General features: G+C 41.6%; 1 protein-coding gene across 2 annotated transcripts in view; it reads right to left on the bottom strand.

The window, feature by feature from the left end:
• The window catches only part of LOC133474383 (chromodomain Y-like protein 2), a 33,360-nt gene extending 6,146 nt beyond the window's left edge, over positions 1 to 27,214 (bottom strand). The window contains exons 1-4 of one of the 2 annotated variants that reach the window (XM_061766064.1): positions 26,864 to 27,214; positions 15,829 to 16,384; positions 3,381 to 3,598; positions 1,303 to 1,475 (exon numbers count right to left, since the gene is read on the bottom strand). In XM_061766064.1, the coding sequence (XP_061622048.1) occupies positions 1,303 to 1,475; positions 3,381 to 3,598; positions 15,829 to 16,384; positions 26,864 to 26,887 (971 nt within the window). In that variant the 5' untranslated portion in view covers positions 26,888 to 27,214. The remainder of the gene's footprint in view (positions 1 to 1,302; positions 1,476 to 3,380; positions 3,599 to 15,828; positions 16,385 to 26,863) is intronic. The other variant, XM_061766065.1, reaches the window with a different exon arrangement.
• Between the last annotated feature and the right edge of the window lie 361 nt (positions 27,215 to 27,575).

The following is a 27,575-nucleotide window of genomic DNA, read 5'->3' as shown; positions in this document are numbered from 1 at the left end:
TCGACAGGAAGCGGAACGGCTGGCGCTGTGGTGCGGCCGACACAACCTGGAGCTGAACACGCTCAAGACTGTAGAGATGATCGTGGACTTCAGGAGGCATCCTTCGCCACAGCTGCCCCTCACATTGTCCAGCTGCCTTGTGTCAACCGTCGAGACCTTCAAGTTCCTGGAAATTACAATCTCTCAGGACCTGAAGTGGGCGACCAACATCAACTCCAGCAGAGGATGTACTTCCTGCGGCTTCTGAGAAAGCACGGCCTGCCACCGGAGCTTCTGAGGCAGTTCTACACAGCGGTCATCGAATCAGTCCTGTGTTGTTCCATCACAGTCTGGTTTGGTGCTGCTACAAAAAAGGCCAAACTCCGACTGCAATGGACCATCAAAACTGCTGAAAGGATTGTCGGTACCCCCCTACCCACCCTTGAGGACTTGCACGCTGCCAGAACTAAGACAAGAGCGTGCAAAATCCTCTCGGACCCTCCACATCCCGGTCCCCGGCTCTTCCGCCTCCTTCCCTCAGGTAGACGCTACCGATCAATGCAAACTAGAACTAGCAGACATTCCAACAGCTTCTTCCCTCTTGCGATCAACTTCTTAAACACCTAACCTCCAATTCCATTACAACATGCTGGCAATTTTTTGACTTGGGTTCGTTGTCACATTTCTGTGGGGCCAATTATACATTACTCGTGCACTCACTGTAGTAGTCTCGCCACGCTGCACTATTTGCATATCTGTTGTTGACCAATACTGGCCACTCATGCCAGAGTAGCATCTGCTCCATTTGCACACTGATTCAGGAGTATCTGCAACATTTGCACAATCAACATTGTCTCAGATTATCGCGCTACTCGTCACTTTAAACTACATACACTCCTTGAAGTCTCGGCGCCCTTTGCACAATGGTCATTGCACCGGACTATTGCTATATTAGTCATTCAAACTGCTCTAATTGCTAGAGGACTGCATCTTTTTGCACAATTGTCCCAAAAAAAAAAAATAAGTAAATTGTACCGGCATTACCAGATTACTACCAACCTTTTATTGCTCAGCGACTGTTTTTCTCAATGTCTTTATGTCTTAAAAGTATTTTCTGTCAATTGACTGTCTGTTGTCATACTAGAGCAGCTCCCAACTACCGGAGACACATTTCTTGTGTGTTTTTTTGGACATACATGGCAAAAGAAAGATGATTCTGATTCTCTAAATGTGCTTTTCACAACTAAAACCTCAGCCTGGTTCTTCTGTAGATGGTCTGCGTCCAACAGCGGTCATGTAGTTGTGGGAGAGTTTTCAACTTACCTTACGGCATCTGCAATGCGACTGCTCTCTTTCCTGCGGTCGGTGGACAGACGGCCTATCAGGTAGGATGGCTCTAACCCACTGCAGAAGATAGTCCCCACAGAGCTGAGCAATAACAGTTTGCTGTCATCGGCCGCTGCATTACCGAGAGCCCGACACACCTCCTTCATGATCTAAAAAGCAGCACAATGACAGGTGTAATATAACCCTACCTGAAAACAAATAAAGGAGAACAAATCATGGTAACGTCTTCAGCCCTTGCTGAAAATCCCTAATCATTTTTAATATAAATGATATATACTGTATAAATCTTATAGTCTGGGCTGACTTGTAGTCACGGCTAACTACGACAGTTACAACATCTTCTCATTTTACTTCTATGGTAATGGATAGCTTGGGAATTTGATTGTGTCTTTGTTTTAGTTTTAGTTTTGATGAAGGCCAGTCATGATGCTTTCTCCTTTTACGGTGACGACTCAGGCTGGTCATCCCTTTGTTCAGCTGCCATTTATCACTAACCTCTCAAAATTCCCCCTTATTATAGACAATGCAGCCTGTCAGACAGACAGTCTAAGCACACGTAACAAACCACTGTATTACGCCAAAGTGATAGCCAATGTATGCAACTTGCATTTTCTATTGCAGTTGGACAGGAACTTTTGAAGGCAAAGAAACAGAGTAGTCTTCAATGCTCAGTCAGTCACCTGACCTCAACCATTATCTGCAGTTGTAACCTTACTCTGTGTTATATTTCAGTGCCTTATTCTGTCCAGGTGAATCCAAATCATGGTCAAATAATATGAACAAGTGTTACTTCAAATCTGTGAGACAGAAGACAACAGAAAAGTGAAATGAATGTGTAATGAGCTCCAGAGAAAAATCTACATTTGTGTGAAGGACAGAAGCAAATGTTGATTTTGTTTTTAATCAAACAGAGTGATGGACTGCTGCTTGGTTTAAACTTCAGCAGAGAAAGCTTACCCACTAAAGATGCAAGGGAAGAAAAACTATTTCAGTGTTATCCAAATATTTTAAGTAAACTAGAAATGCATCACTTTTTATATGCATCACGCCAGTCAACACCTGGATTTTCAAATGCGTTCCTGTGAAATGAGTTGAAGGAAAGCCCATTAAAAGAATAGTTGCCAACTGAGGAGGTTACAGTATCATCAACCCTCACTTCAACCCTTGGATAAAAAAATATCATACATAACATTTGTCAATGTTACACTCATAACATTAGTCAATGTAAAAAAAAGATATTTTTAACTGGTGGTATAGCATATGATAGAAAGCTTCAAGAAGATCAGTTCACAATGTTGTAAACTTTGTCAGTTGAGTAGTTTTAAATCTTTTAACAATGGGATAGCTTAAAGAGTCAAAGCCAAGTTTATCAGCTCCGCCTGTACTTTTAATTCCCAAATCTCAGATCTTGAGTATTCCCATGTTCTATTGAGTTAAATATAGTACTATTCTTTCAGGCTTTCTTTACACAGATGGAAAGCTTTGTCACATGGGGCAATGTTGGGTACTTACAATGTTAGTAATATGTGGAGATGTACAAAACAAATAGGAGAACCTTGGGATATACAGTACAAGGTCAATGACATCTGCATCTTTCAAGTGGCTTGCCCCAAGATTGGACTGAATTGCACCATTAAAAAAAAAAAGACAAATGGATTGATTATGCATACAGAGTAAACTATTTTGTTTATGAGATGCATTATGGTAGAGTAAAAGTCTAAGTGTAGGATAAGCATTTGCTGAACACAAAAGTGAGCAACTGATACCAAGGGAAGTCTTTAAAGCTTACAATTAGGACAAATTAGGCATTGGGAGGACAATATCAACTGTGTTAGAGTTATGGGGCTAAATACAGTAGATGCAGCAGAACTATCAGTCAAATCATCAATCATTTTGCAAAAATCTGCATTGAATTGTACCTCTTTCTTACTTACTATACTTCTATTGAAAATAAGTTGTGATCACCCCCTTGATAAAAACAGTGAACATGTCAAAGCACAAGTTAATATAACAACATCTTCATGTATTGTGTGTGGAGACTTTGCCGTTCCCACCTCTGGTGTCAGAGCGTTGTTATCCGTTGTTTGGCTGGAAAGAAGGACATGCGTGAAACCATCCTCCTTCCGGACTACGATGTCCCGAAATCGACAGTTGCTCTCGTTCTGTCGTACGTTGTACCTGAGCCGCTTGTCAAACACGTAGCACTTGTTCTCTACCAGCTTGCGTTTTACTGAGCTGTGCAGATGCATTTTACCATTGGCCAGAGGGGAGCCTGACAGAGGGAGGATGGAAAAATAGGTCAAGTTAGTCTTGTACAGATGAAAAAAATAATAATTGTATTTAATGCAATTTAATATTTGACAAGCTGCCTGAAAAAAAATGCTATTTGTGTATGTTTGTTTGTTTGTTTGTTTATTTATTTATTTAAGTGTCCAAGATGTCCAAAAAGAAAGTATTGTCCAAGATGATGTCCCATATTGGTCTGATGCATGGTATATGAATATATACTTTCTATAGCTCACCTACAAGTTGCCTGTGCACATACTGTTCAAATTTGTCAATTGAAAGTTTTCAGAAGAATCTAAATTGGCTTTTCTTTGTAAAGTGGCTGTATTTGCTTCAGGCTAAGAGTGGGAGTTCAAAGTAAATTCAAACTAGAATTGCTTTTCTTTTACATCGCGTCACGTGAAGTGGTTTGGTTTGGACATCTGATTCCTTCTGAGGTTCCTTTCATTTAAGGTGTTCGGGGCATGTCCAAATAGTAGGAGACCTCAGGGAAGACCGTGAACTCAGCAGACGGATTATATGAGCTTGTCTGGGCAGGGAACGCCTAAGCGTCCCCCAGGAGGAGCCGGAGTGCGTTCCCCGGAAGATGGGATGCCTGGGCTACGCTACTAAACCGTGACCCGGAAATAGTTTTACTGAAATGTAGCCTACTCTTCAACCAGGAAAATTTTAAATGTCATTGACTGCAGGTGAATTTTTTAAGTCAATCACTGAAATGCTTCCTTGACTCTAAACTCACAAATAAATCAATTCAATTAAATAATTCCCAATTAATAAAATAATCAACATTAAAACCTGGCCTCCTGGAAGGTTGTATTTTCCATCATGGATCGACTTCTTTCATTTTTCAGTAGGACATTAATCGATAAAATTTCTTGTAAAATTGTCCTGGCCAATATTGTGTCCAATGCGAATGAGCCAAAATTTATTTTCATCGTTCAGAACTCTTCTGGTTTAATCAACCTGAATTATCTTTTGTCTCCTTGCCTCAAATTCAAGACTGTTGTTTGCCTCCGTGGCGGGACATCAGGCTCCGTATCCCTATCCTTCCAATCAAAAGTAGATTCCAAACTCTCCATCCTCAATCTGAACCTCCACTGTTGAAATCAACTCAACCACTCTGCTACCTCAGTTGATTATACTATATATGTGTAAACTGCATTGGAAAAAGGAATAACATGTTACTGTCAAAATAAATAAATAAACAAATAAGTTAAATATTTATAGTTGTATGCTTTCATCTGGCCTATAAATCATTTTCACTCGATTATTGTGGAGGACAACGGGATGTACAAAAAAAAATGTGCACATGCTTACAATTTAATTTGATTTTTCTTTTTAATGAGTGTATCCAACTTGATTTAAATGGTTGTTTACAAGGGAATTTGAACATGAAGTGAAGGAGCAGCCTGACACAGAACTCAAGTTGTTAATGCTTGAGGAAATCCACTGCATGTTCTTTTGTTTGGAGAGAAAAAAAAGGCAGTTTCTGGAGTCATTGTGTTTTGAATGAAATGTCTAAATTCCTTTCATAACACACATGTAGGAATTGTCATCTATTGTTGAACATGTTCAGAGACTACGAATTGTTTGAATACAATTATAGTGAAATTAATTTCTGTAAACTTTTCAGGAGTTCTCGGTTTATAAAGGTTGTTTTTTCCCTCAGAATAATCAAAATGGATACATGAATGAATGAATACAGTTATTATAATATATACAGTGGAACACCACGATTCAACAGGGATAGGGACTGAGCCCGATTGTTAATAGTAACAATTCACGAATTCATGCGTCCCTAAAAGTGATTATAAGTGCACATATTGATACTTTAAACCATAAATATACCACAAAGCTCCCCAAACTCTTGCAAAGTGGCCCACTGCATTTCAAACACTGACATACACAATGTAAAAAAAATATCTTAAGGGTGGTCTCTGGAGAAGAAGATTTCGGGAAGCAGAAAAAGCTGTGGTGAACTATGGACATGTAAAGATAATTGGCTGTAATTATAAACTATATCTTAATATTGTATACAGAACTTCATAGAATGTATTTACAAAAAAAAAAAAAAAAAATCATATTACTGTAGGTATATTCTACTGCTTTCATCACCACAAGTGCTTATAATTAAATTGACTTAAAATGTGCAGTCTACTGTACTTAAAATATATGAAACATCCAGTCTTCTCTCAACAGCCACATAAATCTGTTGTATTCTGGGAGAATATTAGACAAAGATGTGTCACCTGTGCCAACTCTTACTGGAATGTCAAACGTATTACGATGTCATAAAATATTAAAAGTCTGATCCAGTCTGTTGTTTTGCTAAACATTTACAATTTGTTTTCGGATGTACTGTGTAAGTGTGTGTGCATAATCAGAGACACTCTTATTACGCAACACTGTCACAGTAGCGGGATAATGGATGGAATTGAGAGAGCTCAGTGAGGTAAGTGGAGGAGTCCTTCAAGGATTAGGAGATTATCATCAATAATAGCAGCTACCAGTGCAGTAGCCTTGAGTTAAATTTGTAGCTGGGGATTCTTAAACGTGGCTCATTTCTGATGAGCTTTCCGAATTGCTCAGTAAAGACACATTCTTTACATTTTACACTTTTAAACTTATTTTAATGTGCCTGAATAGTAATATGAAGCCAACTAAAAGAACAAAATCAATGAGGGGACTGTAACGCATTTCCTCATCTAGTGGCCGGGCACATTTAATTCCTTAACTACAAAGGGGACAATGCTTGACCAAAATAATATATACTGTAAGTGAAACTGGAGTGGAACTAATCAGATGACGTGCAGCTCCCCAGAATAATCACCGCCTCCACAAAACAGAAATAATACTGTCCGGGGAATTCGTTTAGAACATCTGAGGTTCTGTTGACGTTTCAGTAGATACTGCTGTTTTGGCTAGCAACCGAGGTACTAACAGTCTTACTTGCAGCAGTTAACCTTTCAATGTCTGTGAGGAAAAACTATGACTATGATTTGTATACTAACCTACAATTACAGTAGTGAGCAAGTATGCCTCAGTTCTGAGGTTCAGGGTTTGAATTTCGGCTCTGGCTTATGTAGGTGCATGCATATTAGGTTCATTGAAGACTCTAAATTGGCCATAGGTGTGAATGTGAGTGTGCATGGTGGTTTGGTTATATGTGCCCTATAGGATGAGGAGTGGTATACTGGATGTAAATCGACAGATGGATGGATCGAATAAAGGAGCCATCTATTTGAGGTGCGTGTGTTTCAATTAAATGAGACAATGTGTCGATTAGAATGGAGGCCACTATTTTAGCAATGTAACCAATATGAATGATGTGAGGTAAAAACCTTCTCTTGTTAACCAACTCGCGTTATGGGAGCAGCAAAGATACTCTCGTTATAGACATCAAGTAGCTGTAAGCTGGTTCATTATCTATCTATTATCTATTATCAAGATGGCGCCTACCAGTGTGGTCGCCTCGGTAACGCGCTCTCTAGTATTGTCTTTGTTTTTGTGTTTTTCTTTGGAGACCTTACACGACTCACTTACACAAGGGGAGACCAGCTAACCATCAAGGAGTCTACTCCGGACTTTCTGTCACCAACTTTCGAATATCCACTCAGTTTTTTCCCCGAGTTACTCACCGGAGCGGCGTCCGCGGTTTTCGGCGCATGGAGACGGAAGCGAGTCGGCATTCAGGTGAAACTCCGCAAGAGAGGACACAGATTGGCGTTCCCGTCGATCCACCTCACGAATGTACGCTCCCTATCCAACAAAATGGACGAGCTTCATCTTCTGTTAAAGACCAGGAAAGACTTCGGACGTTCCGCGGCCATGTGCTTCACGGAGACCTGGCTTTGCGACGCTGTACCCGATGGCGGCGTCATGCTCCCCGGCTTCAACATTCATCGAGCGGACCGCGACATGGAATCATCGGGGAAAACAAAGGGCGGCGGGATATGCCTCTATATCAACGAAAAATGGTGGTGTACGGACGTCACGGTGCTCAGTACACACTGCAGCCCGCATTTGGAGTCGCTATTCTTAAACTGTAAACCATTCTACTCGCCACGTGAGTTCGCATCATTCATATTGGCTGGAGTCTATATAACGCCTCAAGCTAACACGAACGCCGCATTGCTAACGCTCGCCGATCAAGTCAACGAAATTGAAAAAAAACACCCCGACTCACCCCTCATTATTCTTGGGGACTTTAACAAAGCTAAACTCAACCACGGACTCCCTAAATACAAGCAGCACATCGACTGTCCTACCAGGGAAAATAATACTTTAGACCACTGCTACACTACGGTAAAAAACGCATACCGTGCTATACCTCGTGCAGCCCTGGGCTCGTCTGATCACTGCTTAATTCACTTAATACCGACGTACAGGCAAGAACTTAAATGTGCGAAGCCTACAGTGAAAACAGTCAAAAAGTGGACAAATGAAGCCAAGATGGAAATTCAAAGCTGTTTAGACTGCACAGACTGGAGTGTCTTTGAAAATTCAGCTGGCAGCCTGGATGAATATACGGACACTGTCACATCCTATATCAGTTTCTGTGAAGAGGTCTGTGTACCAACAAAATCATTTCGCACATTCAACAACAACAAGCCGTGGTTCACTGCTAAATTTAAGCAGCTTCGCCAAGCTTAGGAGGACGCATATCAGAGCGGGGACAGGGCCCTGTATAATCGAGCTAGAAACCAGCTGACTAAAGAAATTAACATTGCAAAGAGGAACTATGCAGCAAAGTTGGAAAATAAGTTTAGCGCAAACGACTCTAAATCACTCTGGCATGCATTCCAATCGCTGACTAATTACAAGCGACGATCCCCCCAAGCTGAGAACAATAGCACACTAGCCAACGACTTGAATACCTTCTACTGCAGATTTGAAAAGGACAGTTTCACACCACACACCAACCCGGCCGCACCCGCGACCACAATCACACCTCTGACCTCTGCGTTAACCATCCATGAACAGGATGTGAGACGCATCTTCAAACAACAAAAGATTAACAAAGCGGCAGGCCCGGACCACGTGTCCCCATCCTGCCTCAAAGTCTGCGCGGACCAGCTCGCTCCAGTCTTCACTCAGATCTTCAACAGATCTCTGGAAATGTGTGAAGTTCCTTCCTGTTTCAAACGCTCCACCATCATTCCAGTCCCCAAGAAACCTGCAATCTCGGGTCTGAATGACTACAGGCCTGTCGCTTTGACATCTGTGGTCATGAAGTCCTTTGAACGTCTCGTGCTGGACCACCTCAAGAGTGTTACAGGTCCCCTGCTGGACCCCCTGGAGTTTGCCTACCAAGCGAACAGATCTGCGGATGATGCAGTCAACATGGGACTGCACTTCATCCTAGAACACCTCGACAGTGCAGGGACCTACGAGAGGATCCTGTTCGTGGACTTCAGCTCAGCGTTCAACACCATCATCCCTGAACTCCTTTCATCCAAGCTTCTCCAGCTCAGCGTCGCACCTGCCATCTGCCAGTGGATTTACAGCTTTCTGACGGGCAGGACACAGCAGGTCAGGCTGGGGGAGGCCACCTCATCCACACGCAGCATCAGCACTGGGGCGCCCCAAGGTTGTGTCCTCTCTCCGCTGCTCTTCTCTCTCTACACGAACGACTGCACCTCAGCGAACCCGACTGTCAAACTCCTGAAGTTTGCAGATGACACCACTGTCATCGGCCTCATCACGAACGATGACGAGTCTGCATATCGACAGGAAGCGGAGCGGCTGGAGCTGTGGTGCGGCCGACACAACCTGGAGCTGAACACGCTCAAGACTGTAGAGATGATCGTGGACTTCAGGAGGCATCCTTCGCCACAGCTGCCCCTCACGTTGTCCAGCTGCCTTGTGTCAACCGTCGAGACCTTCAAGTTCCTGGGAATTACAATCTCCCAGGACCTGAAGTGGGCGACCAACATCAACTCCGTCCTCAAAAAGGCCCAGCAGAGGATGTACTTCCTGCGGCTTCTGAGAAAGCACGGCCTGCCACCGGAGCTGCTGAGACAGTTCTACACAGCGGTCATCGAATCAGTCCTGTGTTCTTCCATCACAGTCTGGTTTGGTGCTGCTACAAAAAAGGACAAACTCCGACTGCAACGGACAATCAAAACTGCTGAAAGGATTGTCGGTACCCCCCTACCCACCCTTGAGGACTTGCACGCTACCAGAACTAAGACAAGGGCGTGCAAAATCCTCTCGGACCCTCCCCACCCCGGTCACCAGCTCTTTCAGCTCCTCCCCTCAGGTAGGCGCTACCGATCAATGCAAACTAGAACTAGTAGACATTCCAACAGCTTCTTCCCTCTTGCAATCAACTTCTTAAACAGCTAACCTATAATTCCATGACAACAAGCTGGCAATTTTTTGACTTGAGTTCGTTGTCACATTTCTGTGGGGCCATTTATGTATTACTCGTGCACTCGCTGTAGTTGTCTCGCCATGCTGCACTATTTGCATATACTGGCCACTCATGCCAGAGTAGCATCTGCTCCATTTGCACACTGATTGAGGAGTATCCGTAACATTTGCACAACCATTGTCCCAGATTATCGCACTACTCGTCACTTTAAACCGCATACACTCCTTGAAGTCTCAGCGCCCTTTGCACAATGGTCATTGCACCGGACTATTGCGATATTAGTCATTCGAACTGCTCTAAGTGCTAGAGGACTCTGCATCTTTTTGCACAATTGTTTTTTGTCAATGTCTTTATGTCTCCAAAGTGTTCTGTAAATTGACTGTCTGTTGTACTAGAGCGGCTCCAACTACCGGAGACAAATTCCTTGTGTGTTTTGGACATACTGGCAAATAAAGATGATTCTGATTCTATTCTGATTCTGATATGAATGGTCATCTAATGGTTTGCAGTCTGTTTTAGGCATTTGAATTGTCTGTTTTCAAGAGGTGATGACATTATGAATTGTATATAAATGATTAACCATGGCAGTGTGAGTTCTGGACTGTGACCTGGCAGTCAAATTCAGGTGGTGTTATCAGCTTCTGTAGCAAAGAACCATGATCGGAGCCTTATACACCCCTGTTCAATTCCTTTTTGTGTGTGTGTGTAATTAAAAAAATGCGGCCAAGATAAATCGTTTCCAAAGTTTTTCCAGCATTAATGTAATCTATAACCTCTACAACTCAATTGAAAACAAGGAAATCCTTTCGAGAGGGGAAGTACAAATAAATGACAGAAATTATATGGCTGCACAAATGTGCACACCCTCTTGTAAGTGGGGATGTGGCAGTGTCCAGAAATAACTAATCACATTGAAACCCATATTAAATGGGAATCAGCACGCACCTGCAACCAAAAGTGCTTCTGATTAACCACAAATAAAGTTCCGATGTTCGAGTTCCAGAAGGTTTTTTTTTGCTTTCTAAGGGCCCAGTTCCAGATGAAGAAAACTAGTCCCAATGCTTAAATGTACGTGTTGTTTTGATGATGAGTGGTGTTGTGTTTGCACCAGTGGTGATTAAAGGATGAAAACTTTAGGAATGCTGAGCTCCCACTCAGGCAGGATAAATTTTACTGTTTTGTATATTTGAATGCAATTTCATTCCCAGATTTATGAAAGAAAAACATAACACTTTTTGGGAAAGTCTGTGACTAAACCATCAAATCTGATCAAGTTTATTTAAATGTTGAGACACAGAAAAAGAGGACTGGGTTGGATTTATGAAACAAACATATTGTAACCGTACAAATTCCTAGGGGAACCATGGCTCATTTTGATACAGAAGACCCTCTACATACACATTAATAGTATGTAGATATTGTTTTTCCCTGCAGTAAATCAGTCCCCTATAGTGTGCACTAAAAATACAAAAAAATGTATTTTTGTGGTTAAACTATTATTTCAACCAAGTAGTGTATGGTGCTATACTTTTCTAGCTTGTTTAAAAATGACATCTGAAAAGTATATACTGTATGTCTGTGTGTGTATTTTATATATATATATATATATATATATATATATATATATTTATATATATAAAAAATACACACACACACGCAAACATTCTCTCAAATCTTAGGGGTGCTGGGATACAATTTAGGGCTGCTTGAGCACCCCCAAAATGGGCTAGAAACCTACACCTATGGTTGGCACCAAACATATCTTTTGAAATTACGGCCAAAAAGTTCAATATTGCTTTTGTCAGACCAGAACACATTTTCCCACGTTTTTTCACTTGGATGTTTTTCTTTGTAACATAAGACTTCAGTATTTTACACCACCCATACATATGAAGAAGACAGGAGATTTTTGTCATGTATATTAAACAGCCAGTACTTGCCAGGAACTCCTGTTGCTCATCTATCACACTGTTTTCCATGTTTTATTTAATGCCTTGGAAAATCTTTTGTAACCTTCACCTGTCTGTTACCTTTGAACAATGAAATTCCTCGGCTGCTGTGGTAGCTCTCTGCGCATGATGGCTCGAGCTGTAAGTATGTGCTGGCTACCATTTAACATGAGTTTGGTTTGGTTTGGTTCATTCTGAACACAGCAACGTCCCAGTTTAAAGAGGGTGTGCAGACTTGGACAACCACATTATCAGAGTTGTTTATTTTTACTTCTGCTCTCGAAAATATTGATTTTTTTTCCCCAAGTGAGTTGTACAGGTTATATGTAATGGTGGACAAAGACTTGAAATTATTTATCTTGGTCTAATTATTATTTTTTTTATATCACAAAAAAAATTCACTTGTATCCACTGTAAGCTTTCAGCACAACTGACTTTTGAACTGCATGCAAGAAGTCTCCAATTATGAGCAGATGACTTATTAATGTGACTCTGAGAGCTCAAGGAACAGTGAAACAATTAATTAACAAGTTTCTCGTAATCTCTATCATAATTTCCAGGACCTGGACGAGTTTGAAGGTAACCATTTGCATTGCCTCGTCTCCAAAAAAACTAAAACCCACTCACACAAAAATCAGTTAAACTGTGCAGATGGTTCTTGGCCCATTTTTTTCCATTTTCGTTAATAAATTATTCATACATTGTGATACCAAATCCCTGGAAAAATAGCAATTTGCTCAGGTGCAGAGCTTTAGCCGCGCAACACACTCAAACATAGGCCTATGTGTCGAATAAAGCATATACGATGTGTAGAAGACAAAGGCCAACAAGAATACAGGATGATTATGACAAGGTCGCAGAAAACCACATTGTATCTCACCCGGCAGCATCCACTTGTTTGTGATCATGCATACACTATGTGCCATTTATCCATCCATCCATACCCATACCCTTTTGGCCCATGCTATTGTTGTTCCAAACAAAATTACTCACAGTCACACACAACATTTGAAAAAGATTTTTTTGGAAAAAAAATCTGTCCTGTGTTCCTGCACCAAAAAAACTCAGACCATTAATCTAATTCTTAAATTATGCTTAAAAATGACAAAGCGACACCTGCTGAATTCAGGAGAAAGGCAGTACATGACAACACAACCACATCTCTAAAAGTATGTAAAATATTGTTTATATAGATCCATTGTTTGTTTTTGGGTTCCTATTAGCCTTCCATCTCGTCAGACTTGGTGCAGGGCTGGAGTTGTTTTTAGAAACTGAAACCCATTGTGCCTGAAAATGACAATGAACCAAAACAAAGACCTACAGAGGAGATGGAAAGATCAGAGAATCGTGTGGCAATGCGCTCATGTGATTGTATATTGTATTGTACACAGTATATACTGTACAGTATTATAGACGTGGTGCCTTGAGATCAGAGTTTAATTTGTTCCCTGACCACGTTCGCAACTCAAAACACTCAAATCATCTTTCCCAATTGAAATGAATAAAAATATAATTAATCCTTCCCTTTTTGTAATATGGAAAATATAATCACTAATATTGTACTCAGAAACATATAGTAGTCACATAATTAAATAGAATGTAAAGTATTAAACAATTTGTGATTCATCATGAATTCATTTCAGCTCCTTCTCGTGTGTGTGTGACTTGGTCACTGGGTGGCAGCATAATTCAGTCATGCAGACAAACGAAGAAGAGTTTCACTCAACTACTGTGGGTACGTTCGGAAATTCAGAGCTTGTTGGAGTGTGCTGTTCGGTTATTCAGAGCGCCACACTCCAGAGTGTGCCGGAGTGCACTCCCGCTACTCTGACTGAGGAGACAGAGCAGCCGCAGCGTCAGGCAGGACAAGATGTTTACAGGCAGAACTAACACATTCTATATGGCGGATGCACTGACGTATCCCTGCTAATGGCTGACACGCTTTTTCGTAAATTCATAGAAACTGGAGTGCGCTCTCTGCCGCTCTGAACAATGCGCTCTCAGAGCGCAGTGAGAGCATCAGATTGAATTTACAAACGTGACCTGTAAGTGGGCATGGTGGCCGACTGGTTAGCACATCCGCCTCAAAGTTCTGAGGACCTGTTTTCAAATCCGGCCTTGCCTGTGTGGAGTTTGCATGTTCTCCCCTGGGTTTTCTCCGGGTACTCCGGTTTACCCCCACAACCCCAAAACATGCATGGTAGGTTCATTGAAGACTCTAAATTCCCCGTAGGTGTGAATGTGAGTGTGAATGGTTGTTTGTTTATACTGTGTGTGCCCTGCGATTGGCTGGCGACCAGTTTAGGGTGTACCCTGCATCTCGCCCGCAGTTAGCTGCGATAGGCTCCAGCATACCCGCGACCCTAGTGAGGCTAAGCGGTGTAGAAAATGGATCGATAGATGGACCTGTAAGGGAGTCAGTAATCTTTTCGTGGAGGATAAAGAATATATGGCAACGAGTATGGTTATATTCTCTGTCTAAATGTGTTGACGCCCCGTTTGTTTTCCAATACCCGTCACCTTAAAGCGTTATAACACCTCTACAAAGATGCTATTTGTTAGTCTATAGCATTTCCCATTACATGTTAGTATTAAGATAGCGGACTTAAAGGCCCACCACAGAGGCCCCCAAAATCTCTTGACACACCACAGAGAGGAGTATTGTTAACAACTTTTTTGTTAACAAATTTTAATGAATCAAAAAATGGTAAAGTATGTGAAATCAGGCTTCAAAATGGTCAACAATTGAGATGTTCTTTCAGCTTCCAGACGCTGTGGGTGTGTCGCTAAATGCTCTGAAAACCCCACTCCTTGGAACCCTCCGCTGTCAATCGAATATGTGCCTACACACGTTCTCACGGGCCGCATAGACGCACTCTGTGGCGGCCAGGCAGCCTCTGAGCCTCGGCGTAATGATTGGCAGCTGGGCTGGGACAATTTTCTCTCATTTGCATCCGTTGAAATTCAGCGGGCCGTGCATCACGCTGCTGTGGCCATCGAAGGGTGTGCCGCAACAGTGCGATCGACCGCGGTCCCCTCGGATGATTTTTTTTCTCTCCTTCTCCTCACCCTGTGACGTCGCATTCGGCAACTGTGAGGCTGACGGCCCTAACACCATTGTGTGGCGGCTACCGGGGCGGCGGAATCATCTGCTTCGCAGCTGCCTTACTACGTGCTGTGCGTGGTTGCACACCAAGGCAGATAAACTGTAGCCCATATAGTACAAAACACATTACACTTAAGGAAGGATGTATTTTTTCAAGTTGTAGGCATCGTTTGATGCTAACTGCACGCTGTAGTCGTAGAACTGGACTAAGTTATTATGAATAAGGAAGTGGTAGTTATGCCAAATGGCCACTGCATGGAATAGGGGCGCTTGGTAATTATATAGTAGGGGAGGGACGACTCATGCTGTTCCCTGCTTGTGTCAGCACGCCCCCATTTTAGCCCCGCCCAAAAAAATGGTGAAAAAGAGTTTCATGCTATATCTCAACAATTCAGTACTACTATTAGTACTACTTTCAGTACTTGGCTTCAAACAGATTTAATGTATTTAGAAAAAAAACATAAAAATGACTTTTGTGTGTCTTTAAAGGCAAAGTTATGTGGTTGTTTTAAATATACAACGTGTAATTATCTTAGTTTGACTGTAAACTTTAACTCTGTGCGGCATTACACAGCTTGAGGGCTTCATTTTTTGGGAGATTTGTTCACAATGTAAAGTAGTAAAAGCCAAAAAATCTCTTGAGCAAGTCGAGTCACTTGTATCTCAAGGCACCACTTTATACCTTTCTTTTCTTTTTCTCTCCATTCAATGGATATTGGTCTTTTTCTATTAGAAATTCTGCCCAACAACAATTTTCCATGCTGCTGAGGTTCTTAAAATCTTACCCAAGTCAGTCGTATCTATTTCATCCAGATCTCCATCCACTCTGTTTGAGGATGCGCTGTGTGACCTTGAAGCTGTCCTGTAAACATGTGGCTCCACATCTCCATTCAAGAGTCCATTATGAGGTTCTCTCACTTGGGCCACAAAGCGAGTGGCTCCTATTTGCGGAGTTTTAAACCTCATGGCTTTGCCCAATTTGTCTTGTATGCCCACATTCACCGGTTTGTGAACATGTCCTAAGCCTCTACTTCCAATCCCTTGAACAGTTCCTCCTTGAACACCGACAGCTGTCTCACTATTGCTTTTCTTCTTTCGTGCTTCAGACCGAGCTCGGGGGTTTTCTATGGCTGCTGGGTGGCCATTGGTCGTACTTTTGGGAATTTTGGGCTGTTTGTCAGAATGGAGTTGCAAACTGTTGAAGCGATCAATGAACTCCTCGCAATGCAGTAGGTGGTGCTCTGGCTCCCAGGTGTCCTCTTTACTTCCATAGCCCTTCCATCTAATTAGGTATTCCCACTTTCCCTTCTTATTTCGCCTCTTGTCCACAATGTGCTCCACCTGAAAACAGGAGAGAGAGTGAGAGACTATTCGACTGCATTTCCTCTGCTTAAAGATACTTGAAGACGGCCATGGAGGCACATTATGTGACAAGTCATGTTTAAGATAAGGGACGTTCCTGGTAAGAGGTTGATAAAGACATTAGAGTGGAGCTTAGACAACCCGCTACCATGAAGAAACGTAAACAATTCAAGTTGAATGAAAAGTCACGGTAGGTCGTCCATCTGCTCCACTTTCTGGTTACAGTATATACACACTCAAGTGTCTGCGAAACCATGTGACCACATCACAAGAAATACACTGATGATTGGCCAACTGGTCCAAGGGACCAAAATACTGGGGTTTGAATGGGGAAGTAATGTGGACAAAATGCTGGCAGGATTCGTCAACTGGGTTATATAAGGGGCGTGCGTTAATAGTCTGATAAAAAAAAATGGTGTCATTAAAGGGAATTTGCATTAACTCATAATTAACATTAATTGATATCAAGGCAAATGAAGCCATAAACACAACTACATACACTCTGGTTACTGCAATAGCACACTACTGTAACACACAATGAAGATATTATCGGCTTATATCGGGGGCTTTCAAAGTTGGACAAAGTGTGAGAGAGTGAGTTTCCCCCCAGAGAATATAAAATGGCTGGCGCCACCACTCACTCCTTTTTTGAAGAAATCAGATTGGCATGTAATTACTACATGCTGTTAACATTTTTGTTTTTTTGTATTCGCCTCGTATTTATATGATTGCAATATCAGCACTAATTAAAAAGATTTGAGTTTTCTGTTCTCTTACCATATGGTCTAAAAATATCAATTTTGCCATTGACATATATCAAAGTTACCAGGTTTAAAAAGTTTTTTTTACATTTTTTTTTCCCCCTCACATTGGTCCACCTCCCGTAAAGACGTCTGACGCCCCCCAGGGGAGGTATTCACACAAAAGCTGTCTTAGCCTTTAGTAGCACCAAAATGAGAAGCAGGAAGTTTGGCAAATTACAGTCAACAGCTGTGGGTTCTAAAATGAAAGCAGCGTGTTGATGCACAAGTGTGGTTAGCCGAGCTCAGTGGCCCGCTGTTTGTCACTCCTTGATGCTCCCAGTTCAAAGCTCCTTTAATTGCTTCAAAACCAATTGTAGTTGGGATCGTTGCAGGCAACATACTCAATGAATCACTGCCTTCTTTGTGAGGGAGAATATATTTTGATAAAGATGTCTTTCCCGTCTTTCATTCATTGTTCTCAAACTGTCCGAGATACAATAAATGTCACAGGTCTTTCGACCACTCATAGAATTTTACAACAAACAGGTTTAAAAAAATAGAAAGAAACATGCACACGCACACACACCACCATTGTCTTAAATTCCACACCAAAATCACTTGTACTCGTTGAACTTGAACCCTTTATTTAATGTCTGTTAGATAATTTTGTGCTCCATAAAACCACACCAATGGAATAATTTTGAAGGTAAATGTCATTTCATTTGTGACAGCTACAACCCATCCTTGAGCAGCAGAAGCTGTCACATGGTTGCTTCCCACAATGCCACAGATGTTGATCAAGGAATGGACTAGAACTCAGACAGAAAGGCCCCAAAGTCAGGTGTTAGTGTGGCCAAAGCTGGATTTGAGTACTTCTTTTATTAAACGCTATTCACGAGGGATCCACGTGTTGATGATCTAAACATTGGCGCTCAGTAGAGTGTCTCGGCACAACAATAACACCAGATTATAGTACTGTAGATCCTTCCCGTACTCAGCTTAATCGCTCGTGTGATCTATGTAGAGGAGTCTAAATTAGAAATTGTACGGACAAAATGTCAAAGCTGTTGGTAAACTCCATTAATAAAAGTTAAAAACACATACACAGACGTGTTGTAAATTATGGATGATAATGTTCCACACAAGTCCTGCAGTTGTTCATCTAAATCAGTACACAAAACGTTTCTGTATTTTTTAATTAAAGTCTTCAGTTGCTAACATTTTTGAAAGTCACCGAGGAACAGAAGTGTTCGCCAGTTTCTGTTTTTCTTTTTTTCAGATGGTTGCTTGAGGATATAATAATTGTAACAGCAGGGCTGACATAGAGGCTGTTTGTCCAAGTATAAACTTGATGCCCAAATTGTCTTGGGACATTAAAACTATATTATTTCTAGCAGTTTTTCATAGACACAAGCCACATTATGCATTTTAAAAGAAAGACTATGTAACACTAAGTCTGTTTTTTTTCTGGCATAGATCAAATACCATCAAATATTACACCCTGAAACCAATCACTTAATTGATGATAGTTGAAATCATTATGGTGCAACCAGACTTTGAAGAACTGAAATGCTTATTTTATTCCAATTAGTTTGCTTTCTTAGAATGTAGACACTGCACTCCTGTAAACACCCTCAATGTGCTCATGTGGGGTGTTAAAGACAAATCTTGGGTTGCTTGGTTTTCATCTAACTGTAAAAATGTCCCAAACAAATACAGATAAAGTATCCTGACTAGAATTTGGAGACAGCCGCCTCTGCCAAATTTTGGCCCATCTCCAGTGCGAGAAGTTCTGAGAACATGAAAATTGTTAATTGACCAATGTCATTTTTAACTGCAAATGCGGCATTATACCATGCTGACAGAGGGGCGCTGTACCAGAGTGGTGAATAAACACCAAAAGAAGAAAAAGAGTTGCAAATGACACATTATCTTCCATCCATCCTAACTTTAAATGTAACGGTCCAGGTGAAAAAGTCTTGTCTGTCTGAAAAACAATGTGATGCAACTCATTTTTGTTTTACCTGTTAGTCATTAGTTATTAAATATATATTTTTGTAATTTCTGCTCATATTAGTACCCAAAGTAGTAGTATCTTTTTTTTTTTTTTACACTTGTATGACCACAAGGAATTTTAAAATATTACATAAAAGTTTCATTTAATTGAAGGTTTTATGACCTTTACGGTTTGCCATGGAATATATTATTTCTTGATTCTCCTTTTAACAATGATCATTTTCCCAGTCTATACAACATTCATGTTCAAACAGAACTACGTCACAGCTGTAAAACAAAATGTGAAACAAACTACCATGACTCATTCAACGGCTTCTTCTGATGTATCGGGGTATTTGTCACTGCTAAGGCCAGATAAACCTTATCTACTGGAATGTGTAAACTGGATCTAGAAGTTTGTTTTTGACTTGTTTGGCATGTTTAGCCAGTGCCATTTAAAAAATTCCATGACTAATAGTTTTCTTGTATCACATGAAGTGCATCTTGCTTAGTCACCACCATGAGGAACATTATGATGTAATGCATAGAGCACCCACCGATGACACAGTGCCAGGCATAGAACCAAGTGTACCAAGGGTAACTGAGCAATTTCTTTCAACGTATGAAATGGTTTGCAGTCAGAAATAGGGCTACAGTAGGTGTTCATTCATGTCCCTAAGCACAGTACAATCTAGACTAAGACCTGGTGACAGTACACTTTCCAAAGCCCCAAAAGGTACAGGTATTAAAAGAGCAGTACCTTTGTACTACCACAGTGACTTATCCCAGTAATTAAGTATTCATTCATCATTTGAAATTGGTAAAATTATGGTTCGGACATGCTGAAAAAAATCCCTGAGAGGGAAATCAGTTGAGAACTGTGATAAAAGCAGCTAAGAGATTTGACCATTATCATGCACTGATTTGCTCTTTTACCCAAAGAACCAGATTCAGCAGTCTGTTCTGTTTTTCTTTCCTTCAATTAGCAACAAGCGACAAGTTGCCACCATCTTTGTGGAATTTTCTAAAAAAAAAAAACCTCTAAAGTCCTCCCTAACAAATAAATTCAGGAAAAAACAATTGCTGACTAAAGTGCATGACTGCCCACACTGCTCTTCTCACAAATAATGTCCCATTTGCGCTATTTAACTCGAGTTTTTAGGGCAAGTGACATTGTTTGGTATCCCATGGTCAGTTTGACTTAATGACAAGAACCCCTCGAAATTTCGGTACGTACGAGCATAGGGGTGGATAATTTTAGCTGAAACTTGTCAGCCAATCGGAGAACGGGTTCCCCGAGTATCAGACAAAACGAAAGGGTCGAGGAGCTACACTAACAGATACTGAAGTGATACTGTTTTACTCAAATTTATTATGTGGTTTGAGGTCAAATTATAACCTGTCAGGAAGCCGTTGTCAGGGAAAAACTTTCCAAGAATTGTAATAAAATTCTGAGAATAATTTCGGTCAATTTTGCTACTGCCACTTAAACATGTCAACCATATCTAGACAGTATTTTGTAAGTGCATTGATCGTTATTTCATTATTTACATTATCACTATAGCGTCAATAGGGTCCAATCCATTATCCATTATCAGCATTATACTAATATAACATTTGTATATTATCATTATCTTTGAGACTGATAAGCAAGACATTACTAAATGTAAATACATAAAAAGTGCTCTAGACACATTACAAATTTGGGTGGAATAAAAGCTTTTCCTTTACCCCAAATGAGTCTGTCCCACATATAAGTGGCCGAAATGAGTTTCTTCCGCAGGGTGTCCGGGCTCTCCCTTTGAAATAGGGTGAGAAGCTCTGTCATCCGGGAGGATCTCAGAGTGGAGCCGCTGCTGCTCCACATCGAGAGGAACCAGATGAGGTGGCTGGGGCATCTGATTCGGATGCCTCCCGGACGCCTCCCTAGTGAGGTGTTCTGGGCACATCCCACCGGGAGGAGACCCCGGGGATGACCCAGGACAAAAACAAACCACTCCAGACATCACCGCCCCCTTTTTTTGTTTGATAAAGTGACACATGGTCCCACCCATGCTCACTTTAGAAAAATACAAAAACAAAAAAAACACATCACTGACAACCAAAACCAAAAACAAGAGTGTATGTAACAACTTGCCAACCACAAACTCAGTGGGTCGACCTTAAGGTCAAAATCTTTACAAGACACGATCAGCCCAGCTTTGGGTAACAACTCAAATACTGGACAAATACAGTCAACAGCATCCGTGTGAAGTGAATGCTGGCACACTGTTGGAGGATGGGCAGTTTAGGTTTGGTGGACAGTTCCCGATTATCCCTATATTTGCTGGTACCCCAATCGGTGGTGCCCAATTAGTCGTGCGCCGGCAGATTCAAACACTTCTAACCACGCTGAAGTTTGCTCCGCCAGAGAAATGCGCAGTGTTTTGGTTAAGAGAACACACACAAAAACACACAGCAAAATCATGACTGGAGAGGAAGGAGAAAAGAGGGAAAAAAATATTGCCGATAATGACTGAGTGTCTTGTAATTTTCCTTTCATATGTGATTAAGACTTGATTGTGTTATATTATCAAAAGGGGGCTCCTGATTTGGAAAATGTATGTTTTATATACCAAATGTTAGTTCTATTAGATTTAAACAACCTTAACATGTTTTATTATTATTACTACCTGAATTTCTATACACAATAGCACACAAAAATGTTCCCCAAAAAGACAATATTTTTCACAAACACAAAAAGCCAAGTTTCTCCGGTACCCATCACCTCATTTTTAAAATTCTTGGAGCATTTTACTCAGGTTGAAGTGGCCATTCCAACCAGAACTCAGCATTTTAACAGACTATCATTTTGGGGAAATCTTCTCACATTGCTACTTCAATGTAGTTTATATTGAATAGAATGTGTCAATTGTAAAATGAATGCTAATTAACAAAAATGTTTCGTAATCTTTATAATTATGTTTTTGGAGTAAAGCTACTTATTTGTCACATGTACAGCGAAATTTGTTGAGGAGCATTGGGCAGCAAGCATGTTGCACCCGGGGACCGAATCCAGACCTCATGTCAGTTCCTCAGTCTAGGTAGCCAACTGGAAATTAACCTTACATGGTTTTAGTTGTAGGAGGAAACCGGAGAACCAGGATAAAACCCACACAGTCATGGGGAAAACATGCAGATTTCACACAGGATGTAGTCTAACCATTAGCTCTCTAGGGCCGTAATTGTGTCTGAAAAGTCAATTCATTAGCCAGTCCCTCAATGATCATGTTAATTCTTGTCTGAGTTTCCACTACTTCTATTTTTACTCAACCTCGACATGTAAATTACAGCCAACATTCCCTCTCCCTTGAAGCAATTTACGGCACCCATCTTGTTTTTGACTGACACTTCACACTTTCAAACTACGGCTGAAAGGAAGAAGGCTAAAAAGATCATTCAAGTAATTTACCCGGTTTTCTCTTGCTGCCTTGGTCAAATGACAGAATGTGTTTGTTTACTAGCGTTGCTTGGATTTTTGCCAACCGGAAGTACATGTGACGTTATAGTAAAATGTCCAATGGGGCAGTTATGATCGAGCCCTCCCCACACCATCCTCCTGAACAGACTCCACCACATGGGCATTACACACACAGCCCTTCAGTGGTTCAGTTCTTACCTGTCCCACTGCACCAAGTTTGTTCAAATGAAATAATTCAAATCCCATCTGTCCCGCATTTCTTCTGGTCTCCCAGGGCTCTGTCTTGGACCCCATCCTCTTTAACACCTACATCTTGGCAATATTTTCCAGAAATTCAATTTACACTTCACTGTTACGCGGATGACACCCAGCTCAACCTCTCCACCAAACCCATCAACACTCTTCCTCCTTCTTCCCTTACTGACTGCTTGTCTGAACTTGAACACTGGTTTCTCATCCAACTTTCTACAACACTGATAAAACTGAAATCCTAAGTACGGTACAAAGTCCATGCTAGCCAAAACTGTCAGTTTTTCCATTACACTTATTAATTCCTAAGTTTCTCGTTCCCCTCAAGTTAAGAGTCTAGTCTGGGTGTCATCCAGGACAGCATGCTCTCCTTCCAAGCACACATAAACGTCAACCGGTCTTCATACTTTCACTCATGAAACATGCCTCTGTCCATCCCTCACCACCTACACTGCTGCTGCCCTTGTTCATAGCCTCAACACTTCCCACCTGGATTATTGTAACTCTCTTCTGTTTGGTCTCCCCCAAAAGTCACTGCAAAAACTACACATTTTCAAGAACTCTGCCGCTCGTTTTATCACAAGGACTCCCTCCACTCACCGCATCACTCCAGCCCGGCAACAACTCAATTGGCTCCCCGTCCAATACGACATCCAATATAAAATACTGATCTACACCTTCAAGGTCCCGCCATATCTTGCTGACCTCCTTCACGTTGCCATACTTCCCGCTCTCAAAGAGCTTTGTCCTCCATCCACTTCACCATCCCTTATGCAGACTGTCCACTGTGGGGGACAGAGCCTTCAGCTACTTTGCCCCCAGTCTTTGGAACTCACTACCACCTGTCCTATTAAAAACACAGACTCATTAACCCTTTTAAATCCAAACACAAGACATGCTTATTCTGGACTGCCTGTTCACTTCAACATTTCCCCTATCTTTTGGCATTTTAATTGATGTTTTATTTTCTGTTATTCTTAATACAATACAATATTGCTGGATTTCTTTTAACTATGTTTGTACGGTGACCTTGAGTGGCTTGAAAGGCACCTATAAATACAACCCCAATTCCAATGAAGTTGGGACGTTGTGTTAAACAAATGAAAACAGAATCCAATGATTTGCAAATCATGTTCAACCTATATTTAATTAAATACACTACAAAGACAAGATATTTAATGTTCAAACTAATAAACTTTATTGTTTTTAGCAAATAATCATTAACTTAGAATTTTATGGCTGCAACACGTTCCAAAAAAGCTGGGACAGGGGCATGTTTACCACTGTTTTACAGCACCTTTTCTTTTAACAACATTCAATAAACGTTTGAGAACTGAGGACACTAATTGTTGAAGCTTTGTAGGTGGAATTCTTTCCCATTCTTGCTTGATGTACAGCTTCAGCTGTTCAACAGTCCGGGGTCTCCGTTGTCGTATTTTACGCTTCATAATGCGCCACACATTTTCAATGGGAGAGAGGTCTGGACTGCAGGCAGTTCCAGTCTAGTACCAGCACTCTTTTACTATGAAGCCACGCTGTTGTAACATGTGCAGAAAGTGGTTTGGGATTGTCTCGCTGAAATAAGCAGGGGCGTCCATGAAAAAGACGTTGCTTGGATGGCAGCATATGTTCCTCCAAAACCTGTATGTACCTTTTAGCATTAATGGTGCCTTCACAGATGTGTACGTTACCCATGCCATTGGCACTAACACAGCCCGATGCCATCACAGATGCTGGCTTTTGAACTTTGCGTCCATAACAGTCCGGATGGTTCTTTTCCTCTTTGGCCCGGAGGACACGACGTCCACAATTTCCAAAAACAATATGAAATGTGGACTCATCGGACCACAGAACACTTTTCCACTTTGCATCAGTCCATCTTAGATTAGCTTGGCCCAGAGAAGGCGGCGGTGTTTCTGGGTGTTGTTGTTAAATGGCTTTTGCTTTGCATAGTAGAGTTTCAAGTTGCACTTACGGATGTAGCGCCGAACTGTATTTACTGACATTGCTTTTCTGAAGTGTTCCTGAGCCCACGTGGTGATATCCTTTACCCATTGATGTCGGTTTTTGATGCAGTGCTGCCTGAGGGATCGAAGGTCACGGGCATTCAATGTTGGTTTTCGCCCTTGCCGCTTACATGCAGTGATTTCTCCAGATTATCTGAATCTTTTGATGATATTATGGACCGTAGATGATGAAATCTCTAAATTCTTTGCACTTGTACGTTGAGGAACATTGTCCTTAAACTGTTCGACAATTTTCCCACGCACTTGTTCACAAAGAAGTGAACCTCGCCCCATCTTTGCTTGTGAATGACTGAGCAATTCAGGGAGGCTCCTTTTATACCCAATCATGGCACCCACCTGTTCCCAATTAGCCCGTTCACCTGTGGGATGTTCCAAACAGGTGTTTGATGAGCATTCCTCAACTTTCTCAGTCTTTTTTTCCACCTGTCCCAACTTTTTTGGAATGTGTTGCAGCCATAAAATTCTAAGTGAATGATTATTTGCTAAAACAATAAAGTTTATCAGTTTTTATATTAAATATCTTGTCTTTGTAGTTTATTCAATTAAATATAGGTTGAGCATGATTTGCAAATCATTGTATTCTGTTTTTATTTATGTTTAACACAACGTCCCAACTTCATTGGAATTGGGGTTGTAAAATGAATTATTATTATTAAAATTATAAGCAATAGGTGGCTAGGCAAACGTGACAAACACACACACACACACACACACGATACACTGCCATGATCGATTGTTGTTGTTGTCGCCACGGTAATGGGTGTATCCGGTCACGTTGACCCATGACATGTTTTCTGGTTCCGCCTCTCCAACAGTGTTTGATTTGACAAGATAAAGCCCAGCGATTGTAAAAGACGGGATATGGTGCTATTGGAATAAATGTCACGTAGTGTTGCCACTGTCTGCCCGAGATACGGCATGGTTTGATGGCAGTAGTCTGACATTGTGCAATCAGGAAAGACCAAATTTGTCTTGTAGTCTGATCAAGGCATAAGGCAAAGTTATATGGTTGTTTTAAATACACAACATGTAATTCTCTTTGTTTTATGTCCAGTTGACAGTAAACTTCAATAGGAGTGGCACTCAACAGCTTGAACCCTCTTTCTTGAAGAATTGTTCCCTATCTGCCAAACTGCTGCTTGTTGGAAAGTGAGCTGAGTTGAGTTCACTGCCAGCATAGTGTTTGATTCATATCTGAAATTTTTGCTTGCATGTCAAAGCAAAAATCATGCTCGTATCGCGAAAAAGTCGGGTCACTCGTACTTCAAGGTGCCACTTCACTGTACCCCGACTGAAACTGTGAACATTTTAAGTAAAACACACAAAACAATCAGAGATTCTACTGTAGTTTCCATGGTATGTAGCTTGACATGTTCCCTACCAACTTTGTTGTGATTTTCTATATAAAAAACGTCAAAAGGGTACAAGGTGTGTCTCCATGCTGTAAAAAGTCAAGTGGGGAGGGAACTCAAGCGGTAGGCTACTACATTTGAAGGTACCACCCTCGCCAGTGACGAGCCCCCAAAATGTAGAACGATGTACTGTACCCCCCCAAGAGGGTGGGAGGCGTGAAACGGAGCTATTTTGCTTCCACAAGCCTGACAGCACTGCGGTGATGAGGAAGCTGATTCCCGGCATGTGCGCGCACCTCGGCGACCATCCCTCCCGGCCGAGCTGCCGTCCAGCATGTCCGCTGTCACTTTAGCACCACTTTCAACTCGGCGACACCCCGAGCACTTCAGCCCGTTGCAATACACCTCACTTGTTTGCAACAACCGCCAGAAAACGGGCGAAACTGTGTCACAAGCGACATAAAGTCGACGAAAGGTTGAGTTTCGTCTCTTTAAAAAGGGCTCAGGCTTTTTTTTTTTTTTTTTTTTAAACACACACACACACACACTACGCGACGCCCTCCCTTGTACTTCCTAATTCCAATATTCGTCAAAATGACAGCGAATTCAGCGCGGACGTGGCTTCAACCTACCTCGTAAAGGTCTCCCGAAGCCATAGCGGGCTGCTGGCACCGGCGACTGTGGGCTTTTTTTGGAGGCTCTTCGCACGGGGAATTAGCGAGCAGCCTTGTTATTGCGAGCGATGGGCAAGCCAGCACGCAGATCAGCAGACAGTGTCAATCGAGCCCGGCGCGTTGCGATGGATCGTTCGAGCACCGGGCGGCGCTTGTTTACTCAGCGCAACAACCGACGCCGAAAATGAGTTTTTGTACAAGGCGAGAATGGCCGATGATCGTGCGTCTCCTCCTCCTACTGCTGCTCGCCTTACTGGAGAGGTGTCTTGTGACGACGCTGAGCCACGTCGAGATCCACTCCACCTGTTCGCAAGACCTGATTTAGGAACAGGCCTTCTGAATTACACTTTCAACACGGTCCTTATACAATCTCAATATTTATACCAAATGACTGACTTTTGACTAATATTGCGACTGTCAATAAGCAACCGATCGTTCCAATTTGCCGCTTTGTATCGTCCTGCGTTGTAAGATCATCACATAAACAAACAAGCGCCTATGTGATCTAATACAATTTTGGGGGGGGGGGGGGGGGTGTTAAGAGGACTATCAAATGGCTAAATACACTTTGTAACGACACTCTTAAAAAATTGTACAGTCATACAGAAAAACTGTCATTACAGAAATAGAAATACTCAGCTATATTTTTACACTCAGTGAGGTGTCAATT

Source organism: Phyllopteryx taeniolatus, chromosome 2, assembly GCF_024500385.1.
Source record: "Phyllopteryx taeniolatus isolate TA_2022b chromosome 2, UOR_Ptae_1.2, whole genome shotgun sequence".
Taxonomy (NCBI): domain Eukaryota; kingdom Metazoa; phylum Chordata; class Actinopteri; order Syngnathiformes; family Syngnathidae; genus Phyllopteryx; species Phyllopteryx taeniolatus.
This window is presented reverse-complemented; position numbering and strand designations above follow the sequence as displayed.